The 25,950-nt window shown below is 53.7% G+C and overlaps 7 protein-coding genes across 7 annotated transcripts; 4 read left to right on the forward strand and 3 right to left on the reverse strand.

Annotated features, from left to right (window-relative positions):
• Positions 1 to 1,062: 1,062 nt before the first annotated feature.
• On the reverse strand, positions 1,063 to 3,836 carry SPBR_06590 (gamma-tubulin complex component; the record flags this gene model as incomplete). Its single annotated transcript, XM_040764846.1, has 3 exons — positions 1,063 to 3,396; positions 3,451 to 3,661; positions 3,772 to 3,836. 3 exons carry the CDS (start codon positions 3,834 to 3,836, stop codon positions 1,063 to 1,065), a joined length of 2,610 nt encoding a protein of 869 aa, XP_040616918.1.
• A 646-nt stretch (positions 3,837 to 4,482) lies between these two features.
• Positions 4,483 to 6,490, reverse strand: SPBR_06866 (SPG20 protein; the record flags this gene model as incomplete). The annotated part of the gene is made up of 3 exons (XM_040765122.1): positions 4,483 to 5,483; positions 5,546 to 6,353; positions 6,473 to 6,490. 3 exons carry the CDS (start codon positions 6,488 to 6,490, stop codon positions 4,483 to 4,485), a joined length of 1,827 nt encoding a protein of 608 aa, XP_040616919.1.
• Positions 6,491 to 12,622: 6,132 nt separating this feature from the next.
• On the forward strand, positions 12,623 to 13,349 carry SPBR_09003 (uncharacterized protein; the record flags this gene model as incomplete). Its single annotated transcript, XM_040767129.1, has 3 exons — positions 12,623 to 12,785; positions 12,836 to 12,893; positions 12,950 to 13,349. The coding sequence occupies 3 exons, from the start codon at positions 12,623 to 12,625 to the stop codon at positions 13,347 to 13,349; spliced, it is 621 nt and encodes a 206-aa protein (XP_040616920.1).
• Positions 13,350 to 14,233: 884 nt separating this feature from the next.
• SPBR_06765 (c6 zinc finger domain containing protein) lies at positions 14,234 to 16,429 on the forward strand (the record flags this gene model as incomplete). Its single annotated transcript, XM_040765021.1, has 1 exon — positions 14,234 to 16,429. One exon carries the CDS (start codon positions 14,234 to 14,236, stop codon positions 16,427 to 16,429), a length of 2,196 nt encoding a protein of 731 aa, XP_040616921.1.
• A 3,166-nt stretch (positions 16,430 to 19,595) lies between these two features.
• On the forward strand, positions 19,596 to 19,997 carry SPBR_07986 (uncharacterized protein; the record flags this gene model as incomplete). Its single annotated transcript, XM_040766237.1, has 1 exon — positions 19,596 to 19,997. One exon carries the CDS (start codon positions 19,596 to 19,598, stop codon positions 19,995 to 19,997), a length of 402 nt encoding a protein of 133 aa, XP_040616922.1.
• Positions 19,998 to 20,014: 17 nt separating this feature from the next.
• On the forward strand, positions 20,015 to 21,190 carry SPBR_07431 (serine-type peptidase; the record flags this gene model as incomplete). The annotated part of the gene is made up of 1 exon (XM_040765685.1): positions 20,015 to 21,190. The coding sequence occupies one exon, from the start codon at positions 20,015 to 20,017 to the stop codon at positions 21,188 to 21,190; it is 1,176 nt and encodes a 391-aa protein (XP_040616923.1).
• A 964-nt stretch (positions 21,191 to 22,154) lies between these two features.
• Positions 22,155 to 25,368, reverse strand: SPBR_06501 (transportin-3; the record flags this gene model as incomplete). The annotated part of the gene is made up of 4 exons (XM_040764757.1): positions 22,155 to 24,478; positions 24,597 to 24,969; positions 25,076 to 25,165; positions 25,240 to 25,368. 4 exons carry the CDS (start codon positions 25,366 to 25,368, stop codon positions 22,155 to 22,157), a joined length of 2,916 nt encoding a protein of 971 aa, XP_040616924.1.
• Positions 25,369 to 25,950: the final 582 nt, after the last annotated feature.

Genomic DNA, 25,950 nt, shown 5'->3' on the forward strand with positions numbered 1-25,950 from the left:
TGGTGTATTACAAAAGGAAGCTGCAGATGGATGACGCGACCAATGCAACAGAAATAATCATGAGTCGATGAACATCTGCACAGCGTACACGATAGCAGTGGTCAAAGATGTCGCCGTACAAGATGTGTATGAGGCACGAGGATGTATAATACCATACGGAAGGTTATTGTTATACAAATAAAGTAAAGAGACAACGATAGAATCCACGGAAGAAGGGTTTTTTTAATAATAAAAAAAATACAATAATAATATTAAATAAACAAACAAATAATACAGTCCAAGAACACAAATGCATTCATTTGCCCGTCACCACTGCAGACGACCGTTGCGTATGTGGGAGAAACACAGAGAATCAGACCCGCACGTTTGGTTGGACGACGTATCCAACACAATGCTGTGTAAGGACACGCGCAAAAGAAAACGGTGGATTGCAAAATGCAGGCATGCCATGCAAATAAATAAGGTAATAAGAATTGCTCAACAGGCAAAAGTGTAAAACGAGCCAGGCATAAGAAGAACACCTAAGCAAGATCAAACACTGGCGGCGTTGTCTTGAGCTTTACCGGAGGCAAAACCCCTGGTGCCTATGAGATTTGCCGTTGTTTCTGGTTTTCTTGTTTCTTTGCGCACGGCAGAGGTTAACGTTGAACTACATCGATGCGTTAAAACGTGTAAATAACCTAAACAGCCCGGGTGTGGGTGAGCCATCATGAGAATCCGAGTCCCGTTTCATATTACTCAATATCCGTTTCATGGAAAGTTATGACCTGCGTTGAATGCATTAGAACTTTGATTTTCGAACCCAAAATTGGCGTTCGGTATAAGGTATATGCATCTGCTTCAATATGTGTATATTCGCACACACACATTCACGTGTAGTTAAAGTATGATCAAATTTTCATACTTTCCAAAAACATTTGCTCTCCATAGCTGCGAAGGAAATTATCGAAACCCCAAGAAAATTAACCATAACCATGCAAGTCATGTTGTGCAAATTTTTGCTCAAAATCTTTCGTATTCATTGCAAATGCGACAGAGCCAGTTTCGTTATCATAAACCATTTTAGCCACCCCAACTGCCAAAGTCCAGCTTCATTAACAGCCGATCCAGCCGTCCAACCCGGCGCGGCACGTACGCCCCGGCCGCCCGCAGGCCGTTCTCGGCGAGACCACCGTCGGCCCAGCCACCAAAGTCTCCGTCGTCGTCCTCCTCATCCTCCTCCTCCTCCTCTTCGCCACGGCCATCCTCCTGTCCTTCCAAGTCCCGTAGCACGCCCACGACTGTCAGCACACCCTGCCGCACACCCCGCTCGGCCGCCGCCAGCGCATCCAAGACGTCGTGCTGCTCGCGGTCAAGGTCTACAAAGGCGTCGACAACACCCGCGTCGGACTCGAGATCGAGTGCCAGCCATAGACTATGTAAACGGTGCACAAGTGCGGCCATTTGATCGATGGACACAAGCAGCGCGTACAGCGGCTCCGTCCAGTGCGCACGGTCGAGCAGCAACCGGCGCACGAGGCGTCGCAGGTAGCGGCGGTGCGCAGTCGCGAGGCTCTGGGGATCGTGGGATGCGGCCACAGGGTCGTCCATGCGGAGGGCTGTGTCGTCTTCCGCGGCTAGTCCTTCGGCTAGCCAAATGTCCTCGTCTTCGTCTGCGTCATCTTCGTTGCCACCTTCTACGTCGGCATCGCTATCTTCCTTCCGCTCGGCGGGTTTGCTTTTCTGGGAGACGCTGCTGCTGACCCCGACCCCTCTCATCGGCTCGTCGTTTCCAATGGTCAGCCACCTCTGGAACCCGTCCCATAGCTCCACGACGACATCCATCTGCAAGTAGTTCTCGATTTCTGCCAAAAAGAAGATGGCCGCGCTAGTAGTTGCCCAAACGCTCCGCAGCGCGTTGGCACGAGTGGTGTATCTCTCACGTAGCATTTGGACCTGCTCGAGGCTGTGTCGACCACGGCCACCGTACGGAGGAGTTGGCGGTGGCGGGTGGTGCCGTCGTAGTGATGACAGTTTCCATAACCCTGTCAGGCGGATATGTGCGCGGCGGATGGATAGTAGGTAGGCGTGAATCGCCGAATACGACTGAAGGTCGGCAGCACTGAGAACCAGGTCCAGCGGGTAGGGAATCTGTAGCACAAGAGACGCGGGAACCGAAAACAAGAGGTTCTGGAAAGGCGTTGAAGCGATTGAAGCAAGGGTGGTGTGCCGTTGCCGTCCATTTCCGAGGCTACCGGCCACCACCGTGGCGCCTGCCGATGGTGTCCGTGCTGCTGGAGTGGTGGACGTGGATGTGGTTGATTTTTGCAAGACAAGCCGCAAAGTTTCCCGCGCCAGCTCCATACCCTCATCCTCCTCCTCACCCTGGTCGGCATTGGCGTTGCGGCCATGCATGGCGCCTAGCATCGCCCACGTCCGTGCCAGCACGGCCGCCACTTCGCCGTCTTTGACAATCACAGCAGTCATACCGCGTACGCTGCTGGCCGTTGTGGGCGGCGCAGCGCCTGCACCGTCGGACCTCTGCCAGCGGCTGCGCATCGTCTCGTCCGCCTGCTCGACTAGTGCCATGGCAAACTCGCCACGGCCGAGGAGGTAAAAGTCGCGCAGCAGCTGCAGCATGTCAACCACCTTGGCCGGGGGCAGCAGCTTGCGCAACGCCGTGCGGGAGAGTACGGCGCGGATGTGTGCTATGGTGCGAGCAAACGAGGCGCCATCCAGCGGATACGTAAGTTTGGATAGCTCCTGCAGCTGGGTCGATAAGTGGTAGTTGCCGGTACTGGTCGTGGTCATGGCACCGCTGCCCACGACACCGTCGCTGAGCCAGTGGCTGGCCTTGGGCCCGTTGCTGCTCCTGCTGTCCGTCTTAGCGCGCAGGTGCACTAGCGAGCGTCCGATAAAAAGCATGGAGGCGGCGGTGGCAGGTGTGACAAAGGCCGGCAGGTGCTGGCTGATGCAGACGTATTCGCCTGTCATGTCGGCCGTGGACGCTTCCTGCTGCACGAAGAAGTCGCCGCCGCCGAAGCTGGGCAACCGGCCGTACAAAATCCACGCCGAGACCTGCTTCAGCCAGGTTGTCTCGGCCACGCGCACGAGGCTGCGTGCCGTGCGTTCAACATCTTCGTAGCCGGTCTGGAGTTCTGCGCGGAGGCGGTTGATAAGCTGGGAACCCGATGGTGTGTCCGGCGAGATCTTTGCAGGTGATTTGGCAGTTGCTTTCGTGGTTCGACTAGCACTGCTTTCGGGCAAGATATACTGTACAATGGCCCACAACCACTCGAATCGCCGCGGCCAATCGGCAAAAGCGCCCACAACGGCCGTCAGTGGTACGATATCGTAGGCACCGACGAGGATCGGATCACGCTTGAGCACAGTTGCCTCGACGGCGAGCACATGGCGCTGAAACGCAGCTAGATGGACCGAAACAACGGCGGCAGCCACAGCGCGACATACCGCGGACGGGTGTACGGCGGCAATGTGTGTGGCGTGCGCGCGCAGGCGGATGTGGAGGTCGCTCAGGCGGGCAAGGTCGGAGAGCAGTGCGCGTTCGGACGGCGAGAGGGCCGGCTCCGGGCTGGATGCCGTCCCAAGGCTGGGAGCACTGCTATCCTGCGCGCCGGTATTGCCATGACGGGGTGGGCCGTCAGGCCGGAGCAGCGGCGAGCTGTGGCCAGAGAGGGAGAGGAGGATTTCGTGGAGCATGGACTGGACAGTAAGGTTGAGTTAGCACGAGGCGGGGAGGAGCAGAGGGCTACCAAGGAGAGGCCGGCGTACTGGGGCTTGTCCTTGAGGTCATGGGACAGCAAGATCAAACAACCAAGCAGCTCAAAGCGGCACATGGACACAGAGACGAAGATGTGGGGGGTGCAATGAATGTCCTTGGTATCCGCAGTATGCGACCGGTCGTGGATACGGGACGTGGATTCACGGGGTCAGTGAGGGACAGACACGAAGCATTGGCGGCCTCGCAGTTGGTTGTTGTGTTGGATGATGGATCTGTATGTTGATAATCGGAGAGTACTGAGTGCTGTCATTAGTTTGGGAAGGTACAGATGGAGTCGCATATGAGAAGGAAGTCGCACACGTCGAGCAGATATTTGGTATCTTATCAGGCAGGCGCGTTCGAGGTATGTGCGAGGGGTAGAGACGCGTTTTAACACACAAAGGCGCTATAGCGAATATGGGGCCCCTACCGCTGTGGAGAAGCGTTCTGCTGGTAAAAGGTGCTACTTTACGAAAGCGCAGGCCATTGTTTAATACAAACGAAACCTCAGCTCTTCTTTACTCTCATTAAACGTGACACTGTTGTTTTTTTCATTTGAACAAAAATAGCTGCTGCATTGTACGAAATACATACGGCATATTAACATATGAGCGGAACAAAACCACAAGTAAAACCTGACACAAATTCCTTTCCGTATTTTCAAACCAGTTCGCAAATCGAGCAGAATTCCACCCCGAAACGTTTGGGAAATTGCGTCACACTCAACGTCCCCGGTATGGGTTGTTGTCGGCAAAGTCGTGGGTTGACCGCACGCGGCTTACTGGGGCACTGGGGTTGGTGCTGCTGCTGCTACTGTCGTGGCCACTAGTAGACTCGCCGCCGTTGCGGCCATCATTACCGCCCCGAGGATCGGGGGTGCTGGACGTCGGGCGATTGGGCGGCAGTGGAGGCGGCGAGCCGGTCGGCGAAATCACAGGTCCGCCGCCGTCACCACCACCTACCACTAGGTTGCCGCCACCCGGGACGTGACCGATGACCATGCCCTTGGCCACGCTCTTGATAAGCGCACGACGCGACACACCAGTGACGTCAATATAGACGAGGCCGACATTTTTGATGCCGCCAGTCAGATTGCGCGTAACCTCGCCCGCCTCGCTTCCCCACTTGGAGGAGACTACGGTTGTGGCGGCATTCGAGGACGTGTCTAGCAAGTGACGGCCGGCCTGTTCAATACCGTCGGCGACCGTCGAAAAGGCCATCAGACTCTTGTTGAGCAGGCCAGGGCGGAATTCGTTGATGGGCTGCCCATCGGGACCCATTCCAGTCGGAGGCTGGCGGCGGGACTTGCCACTGTACGCCGTACTGCTTCCCGTGCTGCTGATGCTGTCGTGAGCCTTGTGGCCGGCCAGCTTGGCTCCCAGGTTCTGCGCCACTTTGCCGACCTGGCCGACTGCCTTGGCAGAAAGACCTGCTGCGCCCGCAGAGAACGTATTGATACGGCGAATGTGTTCATGTGTCGAGGGCTGGAACGTTATGGGCTTGTTCGAGGGAACGGCCTTCTCGGCGAACTTGTCGGCCTGGTTTTGCAACGCCTTGGACACCAGCTCAGATGTTGTGACAATGAGACGCGAAGCAGCAGCGGCATTGGCCACGAGAGAGGACTTTTGGTAGGCGGGATGCAAAGTCTCGACATATTCGTGCGATGCGGGCGCGACGGAGATGCTGGGGACGGCTTCCGTGGGAAGCGTAATTTCGACGGGTTCTACCTTTGTTAGATTATCGTGAAGAAGAGGAACAAAGTGCAATCGACGACGTGAAGCATACCTTTGGAGCCTGGCATCAGGGACTTGTCTTCAATGACTTGGTAATGGTCACCCAGTTCGCCGATGACGCTGCCGTCTTCCTCGTCGATGAGAACAAGCTGGCCCCCGGCCTGTGAGCTATGGCTGCCTGCCGCATATGCTTCGCCGGGCTTGAACGCTGCCGGGTTGTAGGCTGGCAAGTCCTCGGAAATGGCCGACCGCGACGACCGAGAAGCCGAAGCGCGCTGCTTTTCGCCAAACCCTTGTTTCTCGCCACTCCCTGACTGATACCGGCCAGAAGATGAGCCTGAAGCACCAGCGGCAGATTCTCTTGCAACAGCTGCCGCAGACGACGACCCGGGTGCCTTTGAAGGCTTGTCTTTGCGGGACGAAATCTTCGGTGGTGGTGCGCGCTCGAGGAATGCGGTACACTGGGCCAAGATGGTTTCAAATGTGTCGACATCCTCCTGCAGACCTTTGCGGCTGCCCACCGCCGGGAACTCAATGCGCGTGAAGACACCACTGTTGCGGCCGAGATCCCAGCGCGGGATCAAGTAGCTGCTCGGCGGCTGGTGGTAGATCTGAGTGGTCGCCGGAAGAGGGAGGTCGAGCTCAGGTGGCAGGTGCAGATGTAAATAGAAATCCTCTTCCTGCCCTTGACCGCCGCTATCCGGATGGTTGCCGTCAATCGACATGTCGGCGAATGGAGACGCCGTTGGGACCATCAGGAGCGACAGCGTCTGCGGACCTGCCGGTGTAAGAGAGCTCTCTGCGCCATTGGCTATGTGGTATGCCGAGACGCCGGTAATGGCGTACAGCAGCTTTGGATCCTGCGCAGAATTGTAAAAGAAAACGTTGTCAGCCCACATTCATTATTCCATTGCGCGACACCGACACTCGACCAGCGAAAGAAATGTTAAACTGAGGAGTACAAAAACAAATCACTTACATTGAGGCTGGACGCCATTGTGTTTGCCAGTGCCGCGTAAGCAAGGAGGACTGGCCCTTCCAGCAGCACAACTCCGGTCAAACAAAAATAGAAAACAAAAAATAATGGAAAGAAGTAAAGAGGAATCGAAAGATTCTTGGCTGGACGGTTGTTGCAAAGACTGCAGCGTCTGTTCAGATACTTTGCCCGTTTTTAGGTTGGGCGTGCGTCTTTGTCTCGTTGCACGCTTTGTCTGAAATGCCACCCTTTATGTTGTAGATGTCTAGTTCTTGTTTATTTTGTCGTTGCAATCGTGACAGCGTTGGCGGACGGACAGAGGAGGCGTTCTTGGCGACGGGAAGACAGGCGATCCCCAAAAGAGGGGCAGGCGAGTCGTGGAGGGGAGTGGCACAGGGGGTTTTGGTTCGATACGAGCGTGATAGTGTGACAGTGTGACGGCGGGCAGATCTGTTCGAGGAATGGTGATGGGACAGAGACGAGAGTCGGTATGAAAGGGAGTCGGGGAAAACTGGCAAGATTTAAAATTTTACGAAAAGCAGACGATCAGACAACGAAGGGGAAAGGAAAGATGGAAGGTGCTGGGTGACAAATTCAGTTCCTGCCACAGATCAGAAGGCCTTGCAACTGGGTTATGACGTCCAGTTGCGCCAAAATTAAACACTCGAGGAACCGGGGAGGAAAGAACGAATTGGATGTGAGCGCGCGTGAGGTCGGCGCTTAGAGGTGGATGCTGTTTGGCGCGGCAAAGAAAGCACATTAGGAGAGGAGTAATCAGAGAGGGGTATTTCCAAGTTTGGGGGTTTTGGCACATTTATCATAATGGCAGGAACGACGGCGACTTGGTGATAGTGGATGCGGCCGGGAAAGAGGCCTCACAAGCGCCTTCCGAAACAGAGGAGACGGTGGGCTGGAGCGGTAGCTGTCACTGGCTGCTATAGGACGCAGGAAAGCTAACAGCGACATTAGTGGACTGGCTGCCAAGATGATGTCAGCTTCTTTCTGACCTTTGTTCTGGTTCGTCTCTTAGAATTTCAACATGACACTTTGAATTATGACACTTAAAAGCTGTGCACTGCTATTTTACACCGGGCTTGCCCAGCACCAGCGGCCGTCCCAAAACGCAGCATTTGCACAGCCTCTCGGTAGTGATTCTGACGCCACAAGCAAGTTGCCAAGCAGAGGCAGCCAGCGGTATCGCAACGCTTCACAAATCTTGTGTAATTGTGCAATGAACCGGCCTTTCGACCGGCTAATCGACGTGGAATTGTTGGAGGCAACGAGGTGAGTAGCACACGCCGCATGTCACGACGTGGTTCCTGTTTTCTAGAAAGCCCTTTATTTTATAGGATTTCCCCAGTATGTACTATTAATAATCTTCGACATCATTACCGCAGACCCCTCGATATGAGATGATTTGCACTCACGTGGCACAAACCGTCAAGTCTCGCAATTGCAGCACCGTCTCCGGAGCCTTGTTCTTTCCAAGCTGTATTGGTGGTGCTTCATGATCGACACATAAGTGGAGAATTTTGCGTAAATATCCAAGTCGGAAATACGTGACACGCTGCCTAAAATATGCAACTCACTGTCGACAGCAATCTTTGCAACTGGTCATTATGTGACTCGATGAGGAGCCGTCAACCTTGTCGGTCTAACATTCGCGTCTCGCTTCAAATCAAGACGACTTATCACCAAAATATTGACTCTCTACATGTAGCAGTGCATGTTGTCGTTTAATGGAAACTTGTTCTCTTCGAGTCGATGCCACAGTATTTGGAGGCCACGAAGCACTGGTTTATATTTACCAAAAAGAGTATGTTGTTGAAGACGGCTGGTATTGTTACCATAGGGTTCTGAGACTAGGATTATCGTGACTCCACGTTTACGTCATATGTTCTGCGTCTTTTCTCATGCCGTCCAAGGTAACTGCCCCTGCGTCTACCAAAAAATGAACGAGTTTAATGCAAAAGCTTCGACCAGTTGCCGTTGTTAGAGAAGAAAATAAAAGGCCCGCACCGTTGGCAGGATGAAAGAGACTGGAAACCCGGGACGCAGGTGCTGCGTCAAAAAAGTAATAATCATTCGAGGACAACGTCTGTAGAACAACACTGGTCACCGCTAGTAGTCCCTGGCCATGATACTTAAGGTATTTTAAGTAATGAAGTATAAATTCAGATAATTGGAATACAATATAAAAGGTACGGTTCAAATACCAAGTACACGGCATCTCGTATTCTTTCTATTGTAAAGCGGCTACCTCGGAGTACAAAAGCTCGGACCCGAAGGCAGAGCAGCAAAATGCCCGCAACAAAGGAGACAAAAAAATTGAAAAGAAAACGGTGACCCAAAACGAGAACGCCTTGCTGTATGCAGATAGCTGCAGATATCCGTTTGCATCCGACTGTTGCCTCCCCCTTCGTGGCGTACCTTTGACACGAGGCAATGGCTTATTGGTGAAATGCATGACGAGCGAGTTTGGTTGATTGCGAGAACAACACAATGCATCGGGGCCATGGCAAGAAAACAATTTCAGCTGCAAAAGCAATCAAATTGTGTGTGTGACACGCGGAAATCTTGCCTGAATGAAGAAATATCAATACCACAAGTATGCACGCACCCGGTCACAGCATTTCTTTAGACCAAAGAAAGGAAACCGTTTCCTGAGCTGTGATGGCCTAGACGCACATCCGTTCGGCGTGTTCCTTGAAGAAATGGACTTTTGGCCGGGATAATGTCCATATTTCTAATGATACACCGTTACATTTCGAATAAGCGAGTTCGACTCAATCGAGTGGACTGCAGGGATGAAGGATTTCCTGTATCCCAGACAGTCTTTTTTTGGTCAGTTTGCGCCGTGCTATGTCCACTGTCATGTTTATGTAAAAGCTAGAAGATATGTCGCATCGGTACACATCGTGTTGCGTGCAGTGAGGAAGTGGATAGAATATCTTTGCCGAGGTGCGATCACTCGAAGTCAATACTCAAGCGCTCCGTGTTCGAGAGTCTTGTCATTGAGATGCAACGACAAAAGATAGGTGCGAAGAGCGGCCCCGGAATAAGTTCGCACTGACAAGAGACGTTGTCTGTCGGGACGGCTGCGTAGGAGGAGGAGTACTGATCCATTGTCAGCAACATGTGATTCACCCTTGAGTTAATTCCTCCACCGTAACCGTCCGAACGACGACGACGGTAATGGCTCAATCTATACTGCCTGCAAGTCATATGCCAGACAATGTCTCACGTAATTGGTTGAGTGTCGATGAGGTAGATGTCCATGAATTGGATACAATTGTCAACTGAAAATTATGATAGAACTCCAAGCAGTATTGGAATGGCCCGTGGAAATCTTAAGGAACGGAGACCATCTGTGGTTCGAGGACCCAGCTTGCCGTCTTGAAAAGCGTCGCATATTTTCTACATGAACTGGTTGCACTCTCGTGCCTTCCCGCACAGCTCCCGAACCAAAGGTTCACATAGGGAAGGATCTGTGATTGGGAAGGAGCCAGTACCACGGCAATAACAGGAGCCAGATAAGACATAAGACGAAGGCACTGGAGGGGAAGGGGCCTGGAATGTACAGGTAGACAATTTTTCAATTGTATAAATCGCATGCGCATTTGTCGCTTGTTACTCTCGTAAATGAAAGCTTTATTTCCTTTTAATTCGATAATAACCATCTAAATGGGAGATACTAAGTCGCGGTTTGTGTTGTTGCAGTAGGTCGCTCCTGCCACTTCCCCGGGTCGTAGCTTCCTTTTTTTGCCTGAGCGTATTTTTTCCATTGACATTCAAAAATGGGTTTGTATCATTCGTTCCTTCTATAGGGAGTAGTATTGAGATTGTATTTATTTATTTTACCTGGTCGTACTTTCCATCATGAGAAAATATGCGCTGTGGTGCCTTGGACAATTCAAAAAGGAAGGTGTAATCGGACACACATGACGAGAACTCGTAAGAAAATTCAGCTTCCCACCATTTCCGCATCTTCCGCTTCAATTGTCTCCAAAGATGTTTGAAAAAGCTTGTTTTTCTCTCTCGCCAACTCTCTTGTCGTTACGCGTCGCGGGCAGCCAGGCTCGCCTCTTGATGTTGCATTCAAAGCCCTCCCCTGCCTGTCATTTTTCCTTGCTCACTCAAATATGCAAGCAGAGCATGCGCCCAGACTGCCACCCACGCAGCCCCACCAATCTGTCCCAACCCCTCCCCGTGCATGCGTTCTCCTCTTTATGTCCTTCCGCCCCCATCAGACACCCTTGAGGATTCGGGCCTCGAGAGGACCAGAGCTGATGGCCAAAATGAGACGTCGTCTGGATGGCTGCATGAATGTTGGGCAGCTGTCATTCGCCGGATAGATTTGCTCCTCGTTTCCAGCAACTCTTTCGGTATCTCTTCTCTCCGCGAACGCCCTCCGCGAAATTTTCACTCTTTCATACGCTGACTGGTTTGGTCGACCCCGGACTCGCCTCCCTTCAGAATGTCACCACCGCCGCTTTGCTCGTCTCTTTTTGCCAACGCATCTTCTCCACCGCCATCTTGGACCATCGGACCTGGCAAACGCGTGAGATGCTCAGAGCATACCTAGTCCATGATATGATACACTGTACACCTACACCAAAAACAGCAGTGCCGGCGATCAGTGAACGCTGACCTCCGCCTTCGTTGCTCAACGGCCTCTCTCAGCCCCAGATAGATTCGAGATCCCCATCGACAGAACACGTCGGCAACACTGACAGAACCGTCCGTCCCTATCTGCTCTGCAACGCTTTCAAATTTGACAATTGTTACTCCCGTTGCGACATTGCGAGAACCATAGCAATCCGCAACCAGTACCTGGAACCAGTCTCGGAGTGCCATTGCCTGAAGTCTACTTCACTTGACGCTAACACTCATCTACTTGATTTTGCACCAACCACTCCACTAGTTGGCAATACTCTCTACACACTACTGTGGCGGCTCGGTTCGCTTCCCGCGCAGCGCTACTCGAACCTTGTCAGTGGCAACTTTCCGATATCCCAAAGCTGTAGGCAAAACGGCGTGGCATCGGAGCCGCACGCTCTTGGCTGCCAGCCCGCGGTGAACGGTGCGTCTCTTTGGCCCTTCCACATTTATGTCTGTCATTTCTATGTTGTACTTTGTCGAGCATTATGTTTCCCGGCTTCTCCATTCCCAGCCTCTCATCAATGGACACACACCTCCCCGTGGCGTGAATTTCTCTATTCCCAGCCCTTCTCCTTCTTGTGCCGGTCAACTCATGTCTACACCAATCTCTCTTTTGCCGTGCTCTTTGTTTATACCTGCATTCAACTTTGTTTTGCCCTGTCCCCGTACTTGTCAAAGCAAGAGATAGGCGCTTCCACATGCATCGTGTCCCACATGAGACGGAGTTACTACTTGGCGAACTGGCCTGTGTAGTCCAGACCAGGTAGGTTGTTTGCAGTGAGTGGGCACGCTGCGGAACCTGAAATGATAACACAATTTCCGTCGAGGATGTAACTCATTGTATATCACGGCTGGAGAGATGGTGTCATTGTCTCGTGCGTTGCTATTCTCTGTACTTGAGCCCATTTCGCCCTCTAACAGCCCTGAGTTATCACCATCTTTACCAGCTTTCAGTCTGAAACTATATTCATTATTCGTGGATGAGCATCCGCTGCGGCTACTCATTCACACCCTCATGGCAAGCTTCATATGGCGTATCTTGCTAACGTTGTTTGGCCAGAGTCTAGAACAGTGAACATTGCCATATTTTCTGGAAACAGGACCGACAGATTTTGGCGGCCTAGACCGTTATTGCTGGAGCATCCTCGGCTACGGCTACAAACAGGCATGTACGTATACAATCCCACTTTGTTTGCTGCACAACCGATGACTGTATACGGGAAATTTCCTAAATTGGACGCACTGCTAACGGGAACGTGCTTTGCGACTGCTCATAGAAGCCGTTGTATCCCGCCTACCTCGTCTCTGTGCCATCTGCATGTGCCTGCACGTACACCACACCTAGTGCGGCTGGGCATGCAGAGAGTTGTTAGAGCAAGGGAAGAGTAGCAACGGCAAATAAGCTGTCTTAATCTGCTATGTGAAAGAAAGTGGGTGGACACAAACTATATCCATATAAGGAAGGGTCTGTCGCCCACACAGCTCGCAAAGATGGAGTCCTCCTCACAGTCAACGCCGACCTCGTCACACTTTAGCATCCAGTCCATACTTTCTTCACACGAACATTCAAGCGCCCAAGGACACCCTGCTTCACCTCCGGCGTTTGTTTCACCACCGACCTTTGCTCCGTCTCCTGCGGGTCGTAGCCCGAGTGGTGGGTTTGGGACGAGAAGCACGGCAAGTCAATCACCGTCAACGTTCAAGGCCTTCTCCAGCGCCACGTCACCTTTTCCGGAACCACATTCCATATCACCTCAGGGACGTGAGCCACCGTATCGCCACAATTCCCTTGTATCTCCACTCCAACAACAGCGACAGATGCAACATCAGCATCACTACCGGCATGAACCGTATCAGCAGCTCCAGCCGCATCATCCCTATCATCGACAACCTCAACAGCGACAAGGACAACGGCAACAAGGACAGCATCAACACCAGCTGCCTTCACTTCCCTCACTACCTTCCATTTCTTCAGTATCCTCACCATTTGCTTTACCCCCGTTACCCTCATTACCATCGTTGCCATTACCACACCAGCTACCTATCTCGAACCAGCAAGATCACCGACAGGATCATCAACAGCAATTTTATAACACCTACAGCCAAAACCTCCCCTCCCAACAAACCAGCGGGGTCGAGCACAACATTTCTATGGCTCAACATTCAAATTCGAGCGGAAGTGGAATGGGGGAGGCTGGAGAGCACAAACACACTGTAGGGTCGCTGGCAGGACACGAACGTCCACCTTCGTCTCCACAAAGCCTCGATAGCCCTGCCGCTGGGGAGTGTAAGAAAGTCGTCCTTGGAAAACGAGCACCTATGCGATCCAGCATCGCTTGTATGCGTTGCCGCAGGTCAAAAATCAAATGTGTGAATGACGGGGAGGGCAAGTCCGCTTGCGAAACTTGCGTCAAGTCCCGGAGAGACTGTCGTTATATCGCCCCCAACAGTCAACAACCGGCAGCGAATGACGCAGATCTTCAATTTGTTGTTACCACCGCCACAAAATTTCCCCGTGTTATGAAGCGAGATGATCCGGGACAGATTGAGCGGACCTCAGAACGCAAGCGATTGCGGAAACTTGGAGACTCTGTCAGCCTTGACGAGCAAAAGTCCGGCGCCTATTACGCAAATGAAGTGCTCTCTGAGCACTATTTTACGGAGACCATGTGGACGGAAATTTTTGATATCTATCGCCTTCATTTCGCCACCGAGCTTTCGTTCCTGCACCTGGCCACACTGAAAGAGAAAATGGGCGACAAAATGAGGGCCAGTCAGACTCGTCGCTCAGACGGCACAAATCTGGTTTTGCTTGGTGTTCTCACCCTGACGGCTCGTTTTCATACTGATCTTGTCAGGCGAATCACCTTTCCCCATGGGAATCACAGCGGCAACCGGTCCAACCCTTCGAGTACGGCTAAAAGCGACCCATGGGCAGCCTCAGAATACTTTGCCAGTGTTCTGTCAGGAGCTTTGGGCCCTCTCTCCGCGTGCGTAAGAATGGCCACTGTTGAACGTGTCCAGGCGTTTTTGATGCTGGGTTTATATGAATGGATACGACCTAGCAGAAGGGACGACTCGGACGACACCAGGTCCGACAGTATGGGTGCCTGGATGTACGTGGGCTTTGCCATCCGCATGGCCGAGGGCTTGGAACTGGGGATCGGTGATGACAAGCCTCCTCACCTTCGCCGTCGTTTGGCTGCGTCCGCATCCACTACCTTTCCAACGACGGCAGCAGAAACAGAGGCCGGCAGCAGGACTAATGCCGATGCCAGACTTGAAGCTGCTCCACGCCCAGGAACTGATTTACCGGATCTATACAGAGAAGGAACCGGCACCGTTTCTCAAAATGTTAACGACAAGCGAGGCGCAAAGGCCCTCGAAGAGATTGCTACCAGCGAGGTGCGGCGACGTACTATGTTCAGCTGCTTTGTTTTGGATCGTATGTTGGCCTGCGGTAAGAACCGTTCGGCCATGATCCGCTCTGAAAACGTCAAGATACAGCTTCCTTGCTCCGAAATTGCGTTTGATTTGTCCTTTGAGACCTTCACTGGGTACCTGCGGCCGCGCCCTGAGATCGGGATTCATGTAGCTGGACCTCCGGATTCGGGGGAAGTCGCATCGGATGTCAACGATAGCTTGCTGGCCCGCTTCAATCTTCTTGTCGATATATGGGGCGAGATCTCCGAGTACAGTTTTGCAGGAGGCAGACACACAGAAGAGCAACCGCCATGGGAAGAATCTAAATTCCGTCGACTGCGTGGGAACCTCGAGAGCTTTTATGCGCACCTTCCGTCCACGTTCACCTTTTCCACTGCCAACTACCACAAGCACGAAAACCACAACGCGTCGACCGAGTACGTATCGCTTCATATGCTTTTTGCCGTCTGTCAGATTATGCTGCACCGCGAGTACACCCCGTTTATCCCGATCCGGTGTATGCGCCCAATGGGGCCACTCGACGAGCCAACGTTTCCCGAAGGAAGTGCGCCTCGAATGTTCTGGGAACAGAGTGCAGACACGATGTTCGAGGCTGCCTACAATATTATCGAGCTGATTGAAATCTGCCAGACCCGAAAGCAAATGCCAATGTCAGCACTGGTAGTTTTTGCTGTGTGGACGGCAGCATTCGTGGGCATATACGCGTGGCATTTCCCACGAATGGACAAAAATCACCACATGGTGACCCAGTTCGATGCTGAACGCAATGGAAGACGCGGACCTGTGTTGTCCAACAACGACGACCGGCGGGTCTCCACACACGGGCCGACAGCGGCTGCTTTTGAGGCCCTGAAAAGTATGGGCACGTGGCTTCAAATGGCAACTACCTATGTCAAGTATTTCCACGAGATGGATGAATACTACGAGGGTGTTAAAAAGGAATATTGGGTGCATGTAGAGAAACACGGCGGAGAGACGGGCAGGCACAAGAGTGTCCGACAAGGTGGCAATGATGGCGGCCTTGATGAGTGGAAGGTCCACGGACCGAAAGTGATGAACATTGGGAAGATCTCTGCAGCCGAAGAAGCAGGCTCTGAGGGGGTGGAACTTCCGGCTGATGGCAACAAACGTGACAGAGACAACGCCAACAAACATATTGCACCAGAGCCACGCTTAGTGGAGTCAGCAAAAACTTCCAGCTCGCAGCTGAGACGTACAGCGGTCGATGGCTCTTCGTCCTATAGCAATACACAAGATGCCATCGGTCAAGACGGAGGGGAAGGACCACGACAAGGGCATCAGCAGCAACAGCAGCAGCAACAAGAGAATGCCATCGACGAAAATACCGCAGTGGACGGCGGAGAAGGTGCTACAACGGTGGCAACTGCGGTGCCGGGTAACAGTTTGCAAGGCATTTTGTATGGAGGCGAGAATGCCGCGCAATTTGCCGGGGACGACATCGACAACGGTGTTGATGAGAACAACAATGGCAGCGGCGCGATGCAAGCTATCCCAGAGGAACAATGGGACCAGTTTGCGCAGCATGCACAAGAGCAGCATCCGGCTCAAATGTATGCTCAGGGTCCTCTGTCCCAGACACAAGCCAGCTCCTCGAATTTCTCGCCGGAAGACTGCCTGCCGAGTGATGTGGCGACAGACTTCCAATTTGATCTGTTTTATCCGCCCTTGGCCGATGTCGAGCCATACGTCAGCACCCTTGAGGGCAAGCGATGGCAGGATGCCAGCCAAGCCGTGGGCATCGAGCGTTTCTCGCAGGCGGAACTGGACGGCCCAGCCGTTTGGGGCGCGTCTTATTTTGGAGCTGAATATCAAACTGGAGGTTTCCAGTCTTGAAAAGCGGTGATAGATATTTTGTTTGCTCTTGGTTTGATATGATGGTTGGGGAGTCCGAGTTTACTTATTACTTGCTATTTTACCATGTAATATGGGATTTATTTATCTGATTTTTTAATTCGAACGGAAAAGCTGTGAGCCTTTCCAAGACCAAGAAAGCTTGATTGTCGAGCCCCAGACTTTTGGGTGCAAAAGAAATAGGAATCAAGCTTTTGCCTACGTTTGCCCAGAAACGCTAACAACAACCGCAGACTCTTCCCCTTGTCCAAAATCCTCGATGCCCAGAAATCAAAGAGGCCAAGCACATCGCCAAGTTGAAGCCAAGGTGAAACCAAGTTGAAGAGGCTCTGGGGCTGTCGATCCTTTTGCCGTTGTGTTTCCTTTGATTTTACGTCTGTGGATGGTGTCAAAAATAGAACAACGGGCATCTGCAACTCCAGACGACCAGCGTGCTGCTCAGCCACCTGCAAGTTGAAATCCAAAGGTTTGGCACGCAGCAAGACACAAATGGGCTGGGCTGACTCTCCGGAGAAGTTCCATGGTTCGTTCCCCCCGTGCGGAGCCTTGTTGGGCACAGAAAAGCCGCCTTGCTCAACGTAAAAAGCTAACCAGATGCAGCTAGGATCCGTGGGAGGCACTATGATTGGCACAGAACCAACGACCGGGTTTCGGGTTGCAGTCAACAGGTCAGCCGAATGTGTCCGAGCGAGAGAAGCTTAATTTACGGAGTATGTTGTAGGGGAAGGCCTTCAACACCACTCTCCAGCCACACTCTTCCGTCCGTCTGTTCACAAGATCAGGGCGTCTTAGAACCGACAAGCAGCGTTCCTACCACTTGCAAAACCCGGCAGATGTTTGATGGCTGATTCTCGTGCAAAGAACAGCATCTTCGGGACGGGCCATCTCAGGTAACAAAAGCGATGGTGCTCCACTAGAAACTCTAGACGAATTTGCTACTATAAGCCTGCTTCAGCCTCTCCTAATATAGCATTAACTACATGGGCCTAGGACACGTGTGGACGTTGAGAAAGAAAAGTCGGGAGAAGAGACAAGGAAACGCCTACACACTGCTTTTTGCTTGGCAGCTCAATTTCGCATTCCCACCGTGTACGGGAAACGCAGCACATACGACGGATACGACGCAGACGGATGCACACTATTTCCTTTTTTCGACAGTCTCTAGCACCTGCGCCTCACGTTCTGCCTGCGGATCCTCAGAGTCCCTCATTTTCTTTTCTCGCGCGCCGCCTGACGTGGGGACCTGATGTGGGGACGCTAATCCTTTCAGGAAAACGACGTGCGACAAGGAAGCGGCCTGTCACGACGACACACTTGCAGCAGCTCGGAGCCAAAACGCAGAGGCTCTGCGAGGATGGTACTTGAAGACACCGCCAGTTAACAAAATTTTGTGCCAGACACGCGAGTCACCAGAATGCGCTCCTCAGCGCGCTTATCCGAATTCTCAAGTTCCCGTTCCAGTAACTTGCGCGACAGGACCTGAAAAGTCGTCGGCGCTATGAAAACAAACGCACGAGGGCGCAGGCAGGCACCACAGTTAGCCTTAACCAGCGCGGGGATATCCTAGACAGGAGAGTCCATCTATTTCCGTTGAGAATAGCATTTTCCCTCTCTTTGTTCGCGCCTGTCGTTTACGACACAGGGGATGTTTGCCGTACCCAGCCTGCCAATTTAATGAGGACCGGCTATCATGAAACACAACGCCCCAGATGGCGAGCCTTCAAGCAACGTTTCTTTGGGCTTTTTTCTTAAAAAAAAATACGGCGGTTACGAAAGGATCGCGACAATGGCCAGCTAGTCAGACTCCGCCCTCCGCCCACCGCCCTCCTCTGGTTGCCATACGTGCAAATATGGAATACGGCGCGACATGAGTGTTGAATGTCACTAGATGAGGTGTGGCCCAACCGACGAAGGCGATGAGAACTCGCGTCGAATTAAGATCGTGAACGACGTCGACAGACTACGTATCAGCCATGGCGGCCAGATAGCTCGCCCCTTCTTTTTGTCAACCAAAACCGACATCCGACTTGGCTGTGAGGGCGTCATGAGCGTCACCTGTGTCGTTCCAGTATGGTTTTTTTTGGTTTTTGGTTTTTTTTTTTTTTCTATTCACCCGTTTTGGTCTCAACTTTTCTCATTTTCTCGTTTATGCTTTCCACAGACCAAACTCACTCTTCTCTGCTTCTGCGATGCTTTTCACTGGCTCGCCTTCCTGCACGGGCGGGTCGTTGGCAGGGCTTTAGCCCACGCCACCTTCACCCGTGCCCGCCCCCTTTCCCATCATTTCTTTTTCTTTTTCGTTTTTAGGGGTGCGCTGTCCCTGCCCCCGCCCCCCCCCCCCCCCTTGCAAACAAAACAAACTGCGGGCGGTAAGGGGTCCGCCCTGTGGACGACAGAGAAGGGGGAGACAACGTCGAGGAATAGTCTTATGAGCTTAAAGTGGTTTTTTTCGTTCCTTTAATTTTTGTCTGCTCCTATGGAGCTGGGTACCCCTGCTCGCTCTCTGCAAGCCTACATTATTCATTGTAGTGTTTTGACTGGCTCTGGCTGGCCCTGTGGTGGTGGATGCTCCCCATGCATGGTCACTCTGAAGGAATCTTTGCTGGGCTGTGGGAGGCGAAGCAAACGATGGTGAAAAGCAACCCATGAATGGATCCAGTAATTAGTCCTACGGACGGCGTACATCTGCACGATTGTCAATGTTTATCCTCCGTTCCGGCTTACTAGCGTGTTTGCTGGAGACCAGGCCCCCCAGCCCATGCTCGAAAACGCCTTCCGCCAATTTCTCCAAGTGCGAGATGTGCGAGATGTGCGAGATGTGCGAGCTGAGCGAGCTGTGCGAGCTTTGTGCCTTTTTTGGTGAAGCCTTGTATGGGTGTCTGTTGACGAAACGCCGAATACGCTCGGCCACGTCTTTGTGCATATAATCTTGGCCAACCCTCGATCTCGTCCGTTTGATTTTGTTTTGGTTGGTGGCTTCATCATTCACTGTCTTTGACGATCTTCTCATTCTCGTTTTTGGTGGTTTTTTTTTTTTTTGCTTGTTTGAACGAGAAAAGGCCTTCTAATTCTGTAGCGTCGCCTTTCGTTTTGTTATATTTTTTTTTAACTTTCATTGATACCAAACGAACACACACACACAAACACAATGAAGGTTTCGATACTGTGGGCTTCGGCTCTCTGCCTCTTCGGTGGCCTGTCCGCCGTGGCCGGCAAGAAGATTACCTCGTTCCCCAAGCCGCCCGGCATCCAGGCGTACGATCATCCGGATCCGAATGCCGACATCATCGACGGCGTCTTTGACCAGCCGATCGACCACTACGACCTGTCCAAGGGCACCTTTTCAAACCGCTTCTGGTTCAGCACCAAGTACTGGAAGGGCCCCGGCTCGCCCGTCTTCCTCTTCATGCCCGGCGAGTCGGATGCGAGCCAGTACCTGGGCTACCTGGACAACAGCACGATCCCAGGCCTGTACGCCGAGTTCTTTGGTGGCCTTGTTATTGTTATTGAGCGTATGTTTCTAGGCCTCCTCATCATGTCGTTGAGATAATTGGCACGGCTAACACGATGGCAGACCGCTACTGGGGCAAGTCCCTTCCTTTCGACACCCTGACGGCCGAGACTCTACAGTATCTCGACCTGCCGCAGGCCATGATGGACATTACATACTTTGCCAAAAATGTATCCTTTGACCTGGGCGGCAACCTCGGCAACAACGATAACTCTGACAACGCCCCTTGGGTCCTGGTCGGCGGTTCGTACCCCGGCGCGCTGACGGCCTGGATCCAGCAGAAGGCACCGGGCGTCTTCTTCGCGCACCACGCCAGCTCAGCCGTCGTCGAGACGATTACGGACTTCTACACCTACTTTGCGCCCGTCAACGAGGCTCTGCCCGCCAACTGCTCTGCCGATGTCCGCGCCATCGTGCAGTACGTCGACCACGTCTTGACCTACGGCTCCGACGCCGACATCCTCGAGCTCAAGAACGGATTCGGTCTCGGCATGCTCGACCACCACGACGACTTCGCCGTCCAGGTCTCGACCCCGCTACGCCAATGGCAGGAGGACGAGTCGTATGTTCAGGGGTTTTGCGACTACATCGAGACCTCTGGCGAGACCCACATTGTCCTTTCCAACCCGAATGGCGTCGGCCTCGCTACGGCCCTGCCTCTGTACGCGTCCTTTATCAACCAGACCCGTGGCACTGTCTGCGCCGAAAACGGCGGCACCGCCTGCAACACGTACGTGAATGCAGAGGAGTTCAACGACCCGTCCGACTTTACCGACAACCGCCAGTGGAACTGGCTGCTGTGCCACAACCCCTTTGGCTGGTGGCAGGTCGGCCCGCCGAAGTCGGACGGCACCAACATCGTCTCGCAGTACGCCGACGTCAACTTCTTTGCCCGCCAGTGCCCGCTCCTCTTCCCCACCACCAACGGCTACTCCTCGGGCTGGGCCGACGGCTACACGCCGGAGCACCTCGACCTCTACACCGGCGGCTGGGACGCGCCCTTCAACAAGGTCCTGTTTGTCAACGGCGAGGTCGACCCGTGGCGCTCGGCCACCGTCTCATCCGACTTCCACCCCGGCGGCCGTCTTCAGGGCACGTCGGACGCGCCCATCTGGGTTGTCCCTGCCGGCAACCACTGCCCGGAGATGCTGCTCGAGTACTACGAGGGTGCGCCGGACCTGTACAAGGAGATCTTTGCCACCATGAAGGCCTGGCTGGCCGAGTGGAAGTAGGCGGAGACACGAGCTTTATGAGTCTTTCTGCGTTGTTGTGTTTATGACTTTTTTTTCCTTTGGTTCTTTTGGTTCATTTTATTCTTTTTTACCTTTCAGAGGTGCATTTTACTTGGCGTTTTCAGTGTATCGTGATTGTTTTCTTTCTTCTAATCTGCTCTATTTGTATTTGTTTACGCTTTGGTATATGTATATATCCCCTTCCGGAAAAGAAACCTCGGCCTCTTTTATTTTAAAAATACAGAGTTCATGAAATATATTAAGCTTGCTGTAAAAAATAGTCATCGGATAAACAAAACAGTCGGGAATCGACAAAAAAAGCGTACAGCAGGATCCCGTACTTTCCACTATCTATGGCCGTACGTGCTAGGTCAAACTTGGTATTGAATTGTAACTGCAGTGTACAGAGTGGGATGGAAAATTATCCGCAAAACCACAAGAGAGCGCGAGCTCCTCGTTAATCCCAGTGTCCTTGGAAGCCACACCGCCTCAGTTCGCAAAACACCATACCGGTAGTGTCGCTAATCACCGGACGGTGATTAAGTCGTGCGTAAATATGCTATGAAACGTTATATACCAAAATGTAAATATTTTATTCATACAATATGTGCCACGATGGTGTTGGACATTTTTGTGCTTTTATGTCATTCTACTTAAATTCCTTTGCCCCTTGGTTGCCTCTCTCTTTTACATACCACATGTCCATGCTGTAATTTCTTTTTCCTTTCACATCCTGTAATTTGTACCCCGTCTACATCCCTCTCCTCCTTGCGTCTCCAATGCTGCCAAATATACAAATGCCGGTATCTTGCTCATGAAGAGGTAAAAAAAAAGTCTCCAAAATAGTCAAACCACCGCCCTCGCAGCTCACTCAAACGAAACGAACACAAAAATATCTCCGTCATAGTGTATCTTTTTTTTTGTCTATTTACTCCACTACCTTCACCACACAACGAAAACCCACCTAGCCCGTAAACCGGAACCGTGCTGCCTCCAGCTGGCCAAGACCATCGCGTGGCGCCACGTACCGCCGCCGGTACGAGTTGGTAAAATCTTGCAGCAGTGCTCTAACCTGCCGCAGGCCGCCCTGTGCTGGGCTCTGCAGCCGGTCCTGGATCTTGCTCACGAGCCGCTGCACCTCCACCGGCGACACTGTCCCCGCCGGCAGCATCAGCAGCGTCCGCTCGACCCACGCCGTCGTCTCTGTCGGCAGCAGCTCAAACATGGACAGCAACACGCCGCTGCCGTCCGCAAAGCAGTCCCGTGGGAACGTAATCATCATGCCCGCGAGCACCTGCTTGACCAGCACCTCGCCGCGCACCGCAAGCAGCTGCTGCACAATGACTTGCAGCTGTTGCCGCATAGCGGAGCCATCGGCGGGCAGGTCGGGCGTCGAAGAGGCCGGGTTCGTGCTGCCGTACGTCAGCAGGTCGCGCAGGTAGTGCAGCGTGGCCGACAGGGGCTCGCGCTGTTCGAGCGCCAAGGCCGAGATGGCGGCCTCGAAGATGGGCGTGAAGAGTGGCGAGGGAATCAAGCGCTGCGGGTAGAAGAGCAGCGCGTCGACCAGCAGCCGGAAAAAGTCCTCAATGACGTCCGGCAGCTCAGCCGCCGGCAGGTCCGACATGAAGCGCAGCACGCTTGTCGCCTGGGACTCGAAAAACACGTAAATGTTCTCTGTGATCTGGGCGTCGACGTGCTCGCGGTTTTCTGAAAACTCGCGCAGGATGGCACCCGTCACCCAGAGGAAGCAGCCCTGCTTGGAGACGGTGAAGCCCTCGGCGAGCTTGTTGGCCATGGGCGCCAGCAGCGGCGTCATGTCCGTGCGGTACGAGATAACCATGAAGCGCCAGCAGCGGCACACGCGCTCGCAGATCGGGGTGAAGTGGAAAAAGTTTTCCAGGACGGTCGACAGCACGTGGAACACCTCCTGCCAGTACTTGACGGCCGGGTTTTCCTGCCCCTCGGGAACGTAGGGAACGACAATCTGGACAAACATCGTAATCAGCTGGAGGTGGTCGGCGACGGCCAGCTTGCCCTCCTCGGTGGTGGCCGCATTGGCCTTGCGCATGAGGCGCTCGATCAGAGGGTCGACATAGAGCTTGAGCAGCTTGTAGATGTCCTCCAGCTTCTGGACAGCGACGACGCTGGCGACACCCTCCGTAATCTCCTCTTGGCTCATCTCTGGCAGCTTGTCGAGGATCTGGTCGTAGAACTGCTGCATCTGAATCACTTGACCACTCAACAGCTCCCGGCAGTCGGTACAGAAGAACTTGATGGCCTGGGCAGCGGCGCGGATGATCTCCTTCGACTCGGTCTGGAAGGACGACACAATGTAGTTGAACTGAGGCTCGAGGACCTCGGGGTGCTCGGCGGTCCACTCGGTGTACCGGCCAAAGACCATAATAGTGGCAAATCGTAACTTCTCGTGGTTTGGGATCTGCACAAGCAGCGGCATCAGCTGAGGCAGGATCGTGTCCTCCTTCTTGCCCACCATCCGGCCCATGGCGCGCATAGCAAACAGAGGGGCCTCCAGCTCTTGCCAATGGGGGACCGAGGTAGGGGTGACGAGCGCGGCGTACTTGGCCATCCACGACTTAATCGCATCAAGCACCTTCGTCAGGCACTCCGTGATGCCCAAGACTTCGCACGCGTCCTTGAGCGTGTCGCCCATGTGGTGGCGGAACTCGCGGAACTTCTCTTCTTGCTCGCGGTCACCGTCGAACAGGTCGAGAGTGGCGTTGGTAGCGCTACTGCTGTCGGCTGCCGCAACAGCCGCGGCATCCTCCTCGTCAGGCCGCGGGTACTGCAGCCGGACGAGCATGATGTCAACGAGCTTCGCGTAGACATCAACGAGCTGCAAGCGCGATTCGATGTACCGCTCCAGGACCAAGTACTGCTTCAGCTCGTACCAGAAACCAAACGTGTACTTGATGACGTCGCAGTCCTTGTCGAGGGCGGCGCACTCGAGTAGAGCGTCGATGAGTGGGCGGAAGTGAACGGGCTCGCGGGCGATGGCGACGACCCACGAGTCGCCTGCGTCGGCGAAAAGAAGTGTGAGAGACTTGAAGCTCTCGGCGTCCTCCTCCTCTGCATACTTGCGAATGTTTGGCCTGAGCTCGATGATGCGGGGCAGGAGGGCTTGGACGGTGTCGAGGTTGTCATCAACGTCGCGCGTCTCGCGGCAGATGGTGCCCAGACAGTCCGTCGCAGCCTGGATGGTGGCCTCGTTCCCGATCGCCGAGATGACGACGTTCAGGAGGGGCGAGTTGACGATGCTGCTGACGGGGACTTCGCGTAGCCACGAAGTAATACACTCGAGTAAAAGGGGGCCGTTTGAAGCAGCCACTGGGAGTTGTTAGTTCTTGGTGCATCAGTTGAAGAGTCTGCATCTGGCGGGTGTACGTACGGTGAGATTGTGAGTAGGACGTCAAAAGGCCAATGACCTCCTCGGCATTGTCGCCCAGCAGCTCTCGTGTCCGGTCGGCGAGCTCCTCTTCCGACAGCGTGATTTTGCGGCCCTCGGTGACCTCCTCGGGTAGCACGCGCAAGAAGTCGAGGATGCAGGCATGGCTGTCGACGTCGTCGCCCAGCGCTCGTATGACGGTTGGCAACACGTCCTTCCAGTCGGTCATCTGGATGGCAAGGATGGCAAGACACACACATAGCTGGACACGGACGGGCCGCGGGCCGGACGCGAACTTCTTCAGCAGCAGCAGTATCTGGTTGCGCAGCTCCGGCAGCTGGGCAGGTTGGACCTGGGTGGCGAGGTCAAATGTGATCTGGTGAGGTTGTTAGACGATGAGGGCTGCGATGAGGCTCCAGATCGAAGAAGAGCAGGACGCAGGGTGTGGACTTCGTGACGGAGTTCCGGGGTAGATGGCGTACCTTGCCCTTCAGTGTTGTTGCAGCAAACAGCATGGCCTCGGCCTCGACGGACGACTGCAGGACTGTGACGGTGACAGACCATGCGCCCTCCTGAGGGTTGCGTGTTAGTACATGAGACTGAGAAAGCGCGTGGACTGCAGCCCTCAGGCAGCGTCCAAACTAACCGATTTCTGGAAGCGCGCAAGGTAGTCCATAGCGGCTGTTTTCTTGCTGGCGTCGCTGCCGCGCATCGTGACCATTGCAGCCAGGACATCGTCGGGCGTGAAGACCTCGGCGGCGCCGTTTGACGCCATGGTGGGCGGCGCGGGAGATGTGAAAAGAAGTGCGGAAGAGAAGCCGGGCGTATTGGCGGACGATGGCCGCGTCACGTTCGACCGACAGAGAGAGGCCGACGAGGGCGCGCGAGGGCAACGGAGATGATCGAATATGAACCGAAGACAGAGGTGCGATGCTGACTCAAACGGACGCTTGCTTGTCGTGATGGAAAGGACGGCACGCGAGATGTACAAGGCCCAGCCGCAGATCCGTGCAGATGGAGGTGCTCGTCAAAGGAAAACACGAGTGTGGCGATCGAGACGAACGTGAGGAGGAAGTGAACGAGGGCGCAGCGAAAATGGGCAAACGAAAGGCGCGGGCGATAAGTGGTGAACGGACCGAGGGGCGCGACAGGAGTAGACGGCGCCTTGTGCGGGGCGGGGCGGACAGCGATGGGGTGTTGCGTGCACGGTCGCGGTTTTCGCTCACGGGTGAAGGGGGATATTAATTGCAGAGCAAGATGCTGCCAATGGAGATGTAGATGCACGATGTCCTGCTTGCTTGGGTACTTCTTTGGGTGTTCCTTCCGTCTGAAGGCTGTGTTCCAAATTGGCAGTTGC

Source organism: Sporothrix brasiliensis, assembly GCF_000820605.1.
Source record: "Sporothrix brasiliensis 5110 chromosome Unknown Cont20, whole genome shotgun sequence".
Taxonomy (NCBI): Eukaryota; Fungi; Ascomycota; class Sordariomycetes; order Ophiostomatales; family Ophiostomataceae; genus Sporothrix; species Sporothrix brasiliensis.